General features: G+C 51.1%; 2 protein-coding genes across 2 annotated transcripts; both read left to right on the forward strand.

Moving 5' to 3' along the window:
* Positions 1-4,269: 4,269 nt before the first annotated feature.
* On the forward strand, positions 4,270-5,061 carry LOC135373317 (uncharacterized). Its single transcript, XM_064606541.1, has one exon. It carries the CDS (start codon positions 4,270-4,272, stop codon positions 5,059-5,061), a length of 792 nt encoding a protein of 263 aa, XP_064462611.1.
* A 1,064-nt stretch (positions 5,062-6,125) lies between these two features.
* On the forward strand, positions 6,126-7,040 carry LOC135373318 (uncharacterized). Its single transcript, XM_064606542.1, has one exon. It carries the CDS (start codon positions 6,126-6,128, stop codon positions 7,038-7,040), a length of 915 nt encoding a protein of 304 aa, XP_064462612.1.
* The last annotated feature ends 1,843 nt before the right edge of the window (positions 7,041-8,883 follow it).

Raw genomic sequence — 8,883 nt, forward strand, 5'->3', positions numbered from 1 at the left:
GGGCACATATCTGCCCCGATATCGCCCCAGTATGTTTTTGCAACATTTGGCGATATCGTAGAGATATCGGCGATACATGTCGGGCCGTTCTCCTCTGCCGATATCATCCCAATATTGTGCTGGTGTCAGCGCCCGACATCTGTCCGGTCTCTCACCCAAATATTGTTGTCACGTCTTTTCTCCTCATTCTGATCCTTAACGTATTCTCTGTGCTCTTGCTGTTAGTAATACTCATCGTATGTCTATATTAAAAAGCCAGATGCACATGTATCAGTATGACTGTTTAATGCTATGTTTTCGAGCATCAAAGACATAAAGGTCAACGTATTGCAGGTACAAAATATTACAAAACAGCACGCATGCCTGACAGCGCTTCTCCAAGATGTGTGTACTTGGTATCTGGCTATCAATCGTCCGTCCCCTTGCGCCACCCTCTTTGTTCTCTCCTCCCTTCCGCCATTCCGGTCAGCTAACTTTCCTATGCGTTGTCCAATTTCACCTTCGGTAGCAGAGCTGTACCACCGTTTCACTGGGAGTCCGCTGAAATACACCATGTAAAAATTAAACCCTGCAAAATCAATCCTATAACAATAAAACCCTCGAAATAAACACGTCAAAATCAATCGTGTATATATCCACGATGGAAAAATAAAGTCGTAAACATCAACTTTGTACTATCAATCCAGCGAAATAAACCCCTCGAAATAAACCCTATGTGATTGGTCGACAAGATGAGCAGCCGAGGCTCTCTGCATCCGCGTCTAATGTAGTTCCTGGTAGTTCCCTCCCGGAGTGAGTTCTCCTGGGGACGAGAATATCTGCCGGAAGTACCAGGTACAAGCTCGTCCGTGTGCTTCTGCGATTTATTGTTCTTTGATGAAAATGTCGGTTGATGGACTTGTGTGAGTGATCTGTTCTGCTGTGCTTGGTGGACGGGGAATAAACAGGATTAACCAGACACGACGAAACCTGTGTTGCCTAGGCTTTTCGACGGCTCTCATATTTTGACGCGCTGCGGTTGACTGCTTGTGTTGATTAGTACTGCGTGTACTTTATTTTGCTGCACTTGTGTTAAAATATATGTATTGGGGTATTGCTTTGTCGCTGTCAAAACAGTGCCGGCTGTTCATTCTAGCAGTGGCGTACAGTTTGGTTTACGTCGCGTTGCATCCTTTTTTAGTGTCACTGCATATCTTCGCATCTCCAAGATATTACGTTGACTTCATCATCCGTGTAAGAGCAATGCCTGTCACTGTCTGTCACTGTCTGTCAGCAATGCCGAGAGGTTGTCACTGCGGGTAATTTATTATTAAGTTATGTGAACTATGTCTGAATTCTTGGTATGTGGAAAGTAGTGAAGATGGCATCCCACAAACTCATGCACACTCCTACAAACTCATACGGATCATGTATTTTACTTATGTATTACTTCTATATGGCCCAAGGTGCTACAGACCTGTTGTTGACAGTAACTACAGACCAATAGTGTGAAGGTTATGGCATAGTAACTAGCGTAGAAAAGTTTGATTACAAAATAGAGTTGAGAAAAACTAAAACGGGACTCTCCAAACATGACGACAATTGGTGTTCTGAGGCTGGAACACATTGAAAGGAAAAATAGATACAAAGCCTCATCAGCCTTTCATAATTAATCTCCAAACACCTCAGAAAACGTCTCAAATTCCATATACCATGACGCAGTTTGTTTAAAAAAAAAAAAAACTTATGCATGTACAGTGTAGAGGGTGGAGGATTCACCTGAGTCAGTGATTTGGAATCGCCCATCTGTTGTACTTCATCACGTTGTACTTTCTACGCCTCTGAAGAAACCATTTAGCTGAGGAGTTTTATGAACTGAATAATGAGGCTTTCTATTTTGCAGACTGAGTTTTTGTAAGATACAAGGGCTGTGCACAGTGCATAAAAATACAGACCTACTTTCCGCATGTTTTTCCGCAAGTGAGATACATATTACTCAGAAGAGAATGCAGTTCCCAAACAATTTTGGATAAACAATTCAAGGGTGTTTCAAGGACCTTTCAATGCTCAACCGTCGTTCTACCAAGGGTCTAAGTGTTATGGCCATCCATATTTCACAAAAATATTTATAAGCTAGAGTCATCACACGACAGAATAGGTGCATGGGGAGTGCATCATTCAATGAAGTAGCTGGTACCGCACCTGTTCCAGTCCTCTTCATTACCTAATACCCCTTGCCAGGGGTCCCTAGCATAAATAGTGATCACAAACATGATTGAGGATGAGACAACTGATGTTCTGATGCTGGAACAACATAGAAGGGACAAAAACATACATACTTCTATGTTGTTCCAGCCTCAGAACATCAGTTGTCTCATGTTCAACAGTTGCCGCCTGTGTCGACCCCGTCGTATGAATGTGTGTATGAGTAAGCAAAAGCCAAGAGGTAATCAACCTGGTCGGCGATCTCCATGGGCAGCGCGGACACAACGTTGAGGTACTTGGTAAGTTGGGACGAAATATGCCGAAGTGCAGATCGCGCCTCAACTTGGGAGAACCAGGCCCGGGGATTCTTGGTCCAGAAGGGGGGAAGCTTAATCGCACCGCCGACAGCGGCGATCGACGGATGGTCTCCAGCATCGTGGACTGGAGGGGACGTCGGGGCTGATGACGCAGTCCGTGGAGCGTCCATCGTGACGTCGGGTCACCAGTTTGTGGGTAGCGTGTTCCAGGAAAGAGACAAAGTTCTGGCTAATCCACGGAAACAACTGGCCGAGCCGTGAAAACGCTCCACCAGACCGTTTGCAGCGGGGTGGTAGGCTGTGGTCCGCAGATGGTGAATGCCGAGAAGCGCCATGAGTCGCCTGAAGAGGGCACTGAAGAACACGAAGCACACCTGAGCCAGGTGTTCCAGTGCCTGGACGACAACGGCCTTGTCATCAATCCCGGCAAATGCCTTTTCGGCGTTCCGTCGTTGGAATTCCTCCGCCACAGCGTGTCAGCGGACGGCATTTCACCGCTCCCGTCCAAGGTACAAGCCGTTCAAGACTTCCCCGTGCCTTCTTCACTGCGGAAGCTCCGCGAGTTTCTCGGCCTAGTAAACTTCCATCGCCGTTTTATCCCGCACTGTGCCGACCTCTTGCGACCTTTGACAGACCTGCTTCGTACGCACACCAAGGCGAACTCCCCTCTGACTCTCTACTCAGAAGCTCTCACTGCCTTCCAAACCATCAAGGCGGCCCTTGCATTAGTCGCCATGCTCGTACATCCGGTGTGTTCTGCCCCTACACGCCTAATGGTGGACGCCTCATCTCATGCCGTTGGCGCCGTTCTCCCGCAGCAGCAGTCCGGCGATGATTGGGCCCCCTTGGCTTTCTTCTCTCAGCGGCTCAAGCCATCCGAAGACAGGTGTAGCACCTTTAGCCGAGAACTCCTCGCCATCTACTACGCTGTGAGGCACTTCCAGCATTACCTCGAATGCCGGCAGTTCTACGTTCTCACGGACCATAAACCTCTTACGTTTGTCTTCAAGTCCAACCGTGACACATACTCCCCGACCGACCTCCGTCGTCTCTCTCTCATGTCGGAGTACGCCACCGACATCCGCTTCGTTCGTGGTGATCAGAACGCTCCAGCCGACGCACTGTCACGCATCGAGGGTGCCACGTGTTCGGCTGGCATGACCTTCGACACTCTGGCCGCCGCGCAAGCGGGAGATCCTACGCTTAGTCACCTTCTCTCAGACACGACCAAGCACTCCCTACAGCTTCAGAAGGCGCCTCTACCCTTTTCGTCGTCTGACATATGGTGCGACCTCTCTGGCCCCGTCCCTACTTGCCGCCCTCCCTGCGCTTCCCAACCTTTCAGGATCTTCATAACACCAGCCATCCTGGGATCCGGGCCACGCAGCGACTATTGTCATCTCGCTTTGTGTGGCCGGGAATGAACACGGACGTTCGACGTTGGACGAGGGCTTGCATCGCTTGGCAAAAGGCAAAGATCACACGTCACACCAAGACACCCGTTCATCCCTTCACCTTGCCTGACGCACGGTTTCAGCACCTTCATGTCGACCTCTCTGGTCCATTACCCCCGTGCCATGGCCATCGCTACCTTCTTACTATCGTGGACCGCTATACATGATGGCCGGAAGCGGTTCTCCTTCCCGATGCGACTGCAGATACCGTGGCGCACGCCCTCCTCTCCGCATGGATCGCACGGTACGACTGCCCCGCCCGCATTACCACCGACCAGGGACGGCAGTTCCAGAGTGCCCTCTTCAGGCGACTCATGGCGCTCCTCAGCATTCACCATCTGCGGACCACAGCCTACCACCCCGCTGCAAACGGTCTGGTGGAGCGTTTTCACCGCCAGCTGAAGACCGCGCTGATCGCTCGCCAGGCCGGGACTCATTGGGTCGACCATCTGCCCCTAGCCTTGCTGGGCATTCGCTCCGCCCTGAAGCACGACCATGCCTGCTCTGCCGCAGAGTTGGTTTTCGGCACGACCCTGCGTTTGCCCGCTGACTTCTGGTGCCCCGGTCAAACTGAGCAGCCTGTTCCCCCGGCCGACTATGTCCACGGCCTCCGACGCTTCTTCCGTCAGCTTGCTCCGACCCCTCCGCGCCAGCCCACCACTGTCCCGGTTTTTGTTCCCCAAGACCTCAAGTCCTGCACACATGCCTTCCTGCGTCGTGACGCCGTTCGCCGTCCCCTGGCCCGCCACTACGACGGCCCCTTCCGTGTGCTGTGCCGGTCTGACAAGGCGTTTACCCTCGACATGGCCGGACACAAACAGGTGGTGTCCTTAGACCGTGTGAAACCTGCTTACATGGAGTCCGACTCTCCTGCACCACTTCCTTGCTCCACTGTACGACCTCCGCACCCGGACCCCAGGCTCCGTCGTACAGTCTCTTGGGCCAGCACCCTCAGCCAGTCTCCAACTCCCCCTCAGCCAGTCGAAGGGGAGGGGGAGCCCTGTAGCGAGCCGCCCAATCTGCAACGCCATCAGCGCTCGTTCACATTGGTCGCGCTAATAAATGCACGGCGCATGGGCCCTCGACCAGTTGTTCCCGTTGATTAGCCAGAACGTTGTCTGTTTCCTGGAACACGCTACCTACAAGCGAAATGAGGCTGAGTGAGAGAGAGTGACTGGTTTGTCCTTTCAGATGACGCAGCCAGGAAGTCGCTGAGAAGGCGTGTTAGCTTAGCTCAATTGGTTCGAGTCCTACAGCTGGCTAACCTTTTCAGTGACTTTCATCTTTCATCGATGATTGAGGATCTTAATGTTAAAGATCATACGAAAGAAAGGAAGCAAATTAATACAGTGAAGGGTGCCATTTATTCGTTATACTTCTTGCTTCCTCTACTCCTTCTTATTAGAATGAGCTCATCCACAGCTGCTGAACTCTATGCGGTACTTTTCTTTCTGCTGCACATCGTTGATTTCACCCCACGGGAATGGGTCGTGTTCACTGACTCTACATCTGCGCTGCAAGCTATTGAAAATTCGGACATCCGAGGCTCACCCAGACCGTTGGTGATGGATGTCTTAATGGCTTACATCCTTGGCTATGAAGCAGGTCCCAGGCTGGTTTTCCAATGGGTTCCAGCCCACTGCGGTGCCAAAGGGAATGAACTGGCCGACAGTGTGGCAGAAGCAGCTCTCTCTCGTCTCGGAGACGGACGCGTATTGCGCTGCTGAGAGGAGATTGTCGTTCTGTACTTTGATGCCTCATGACCTCCCTGGCTTCCCGCAGACGGACCGCTGTCATTCTTCCCCCAGCCATGCTGAGCAGAGTTGATCCAGCACTCGCTTTCCGCATGCCTCAACATACCTCTCGTCAAGATGCCGCATTAGTTCATCGAATGTGCCTCGATGTTGCTTTTACAGCGCAGTGGTGTTACCGCCTGAGACAAATCGACTCTCCCCAATGCTGTCACTGCGGTGCTGTTGAAGATCTCGAGCACATTTGTAGCAGCCGCATCGCCAGTCCCTGACATCCAACACCTGCCCCGTGGCTCGAGTAAATAAACATCCTCGGGCCAGTTGGAATCTGGTAACCGACACCAACGGACTACTGCTTTCTCTCTCCTCTAATTCCAACAATTGGTGACCCGGACGTTTGACGTTCCACGCCATTCACCATGTCTACAGGGGACGGTTACGTCACCACGACTCCCGGTACCCCCAGCATGGTACAACAGCCCACTTCCGTGACCGCCGTTAGCATTAGACTTCCACCGTTTTGGGACCGGAACCTAGCCACCTGGTTTATTCAGGCCGAGGCCCAATTTCATCTGTCCGGCATCACAGCCCAGACCACGAAATTCTATTACGTCATCGCAGCTCTCTCTCCATCCGCCGCCGCCGAGGTCTATGATGTCATCGCTTCACCACCTGCGGACTGCCCGTACGACAAGCTGAAGTCCGCACTTCTCAAGCGAACGACCTGTTCTGACCGCGGACGTCTTCAGCAGCTTCTGTCTGCGGAGGAGCTCGGGGACAGACGCCCCACGCAGCTGTTAAGGCACATGAAGCAATTGCTCGGTGACGGAGCCGCTTCCACAAGCGACAGTTTCCTGAGAGAACCCTTTCTGCAAAGACTTCCGAGAAATGTACAGATGGTCCTAGCCACTACGACAAACCTTTCAACGGACGAACTCGCCACCCTAGCTGACGCTGTAATGGAGGTTGCTATTCCATCACCCTCCGTAATGCATGTGGAGGCACTACACCCTCCTTTTCAAGAGCCCACATTTTCAGCCGGTTCGCAAGTATCTACCCCCGCACCAACTCAAGACACCTCTCAGCACATGGCCGCCATTGAAAGCTTGACGCAACAGGTGAACAACCTAACCCATCTTGTCGCGACACTGGCAGCGCGGAGCCGTTCGCCAAGCCCCCGGCGCTTCCGCCGACGATCGCTCACCCCTCGCGGCCGGCGCAGCCCAAGCCCTCGGTCCAACGGCATGTGCTGGTACCACCACCGGTTTGGCGCCGAGGCCCGGCACTGTTTCCAACCCTGCTCGTGGTCGGGAAACGCCCCGCCCAGTCACTAATGGCGACAAGTGCACCGGGTCAAATCGAAAGTCACCTTTTCTACGTTGTAGACCGTGTGTCAGGCAGACGTTTTCTCATAGATACCGGTGCCGATGTCAGCGTTATGCCCGCTAGCAAAGCCCATCGCAGCCGACAACCGTGTTTCACCTTACGCGCCGCCAATTCCACCACCATACCGGTATTTGGCCAGCAGTCCCTCACTTTGAACCTGGGCCTACGACGAGACTTCCGATGGATTTTTCACGTAGCCGATGTCTTCCAGGCCTTAATTGGTGCTGACTTTCTGACGCACTTCCGACTCCTCGTTGACGTCGCTCGGAAACGCCTTATCGACGCTACCACCCATCTTCAGGTTCACGGTATCCGGCCTCGCATTCCACCCTGCCACAGCCTTTCTTACTGTGCGCCGGCGTCGCCCTACTCCCATATTCTGGAAGACTTCCCTGAGCTCACCAAGCCCCCCGACTGGACTCGCCCGGTCAAGCACGACGTCGTACACCACGTTGTCACTCAAGGCTCGCCCGTTCACTTTCGCCCGCGTCGCTTGGCTCCCGAAAAGTTCTCCATCGCTAAGGCTGAATTCGAGCGCATGCTCGAGCTTGGCATTATCCGACCGTCAAGCAGCAGCTGCCCAGTAAACGTCCACAGGATATCCCACTTGAGATTTTGGGATATCCCAGGGACTAGGCTGAATAGCCCGTTGACGTCTCTGGGTAGACAGAGGACCCGTATTTCTTCCACATTTGCTGATCCAGGGAGGGTTCCAGGAATGTCTCTCAGGGATATTTGGACATATAGAGGACATATACAGGACGTATTATTATTATTGTATTTTGTAGCTTCTTTTGCAATTTTTACTTATTCTACGGAAAATACTACTCTGCAACAGAAAACATCGTATCAACGAACTCTTGTTTATTGAACACAAACCAAGTACAGTGATGTTGCATGCACTGTAAGAAATGCTCTTTCTAATAGTACAAAATATGATATTACAACATAAATAGGCTAATTATTAACAATATAGGGTGACACGGATAAGACGCATAATAAGACAATAATGTTCATAATAATAATAATCACGCGATTGCTACGCCACTTCGCAACCGTCATCCCTGAAAGATAACCAATAACATAGTTAATTCCATCTATTGGGATAGCAGCTCAAGCACTGCCATAAATAGGCGTAAAGAACAGACACTCTGCAAAAAGTGGGAACAAATGCAAGACAGTGACTTACCGCAGTTTCTCTTGCCGTATAGACGGTTACATGCGGAAGCAGCCTAATCACTGGCAGACCCAAGCGACGTCTTCCGGTTTACGCCTGGCTCTTCAGTGTTGAAGAGACACCAGTAACTTTACACATGTGTGAGGCTATCCATGGTTGTGTGTGGATACTGTAAAACAGTCATGTTTTATTAATCTAGAGTCACACCGCGTCCATGTGACATTTAAGAAAGATAAGCGGTCATGCAACAAACAAGGAACTTTGAAAAACAGTGCAGTCAAACGTGAAAACATAACTGCTATCCTTTATATGAAAGACAACTGTAGCTGAGCCAAGCTTATCTACTAGCAGGCTGCGCATAGTTAACAGAATTTGCTTCACCATTGCTTTCATCATTCCCAATCAAATCCTGAAGCAAAGAGATGTGAAGAATTGGACTTGCACTTTGTACCTGTACACACAAAATCACACACAGTTCCGCCGTTCGCATGAGTTCGTCAGTGATACGCACCAGACTCCGCAGGTAAAGCAAACTACAGCTGTTTACTCAGATACAAAGCTGTCATTGCTCCACACCTCTACCACATGTGATTGTTGAAAAAACAACAACGCAC

The sequence above is a fragment of the Ornithodoros turicata genome, unplaced genomic scaffold (genome assembly GCF_037126465.1).
Source record: "Ornithodoros turicata isolate Travis unplaced genomic scaffold, ASM3712646v1 Chromosome23, whole genome shotgun sequence".
Classification (NCBI taxonomy): Eukaryota; Metazoa; Arthropoda; class Arachnida; order Ixodida; family Argasidae; genus Ornithodoros; species Ornithodoros turicata.

Bases quoted from the DNA above. Each gene is read 5' to 3' on its own strand.
- LOC135373317 (XM_064606541.1), top strand. From the start codon at position 4,270: ATGGCGCTCCTCAGCATTCACCATCTGCGGACCACAGCCTACCACCCC.
- LOC135373318 (XM_064606542.1), top strand. From the start codon at position 6,126: ATGTCTACAGGGGACGGTTACGTCACCACGACTCCCGGTACCCCCAGC.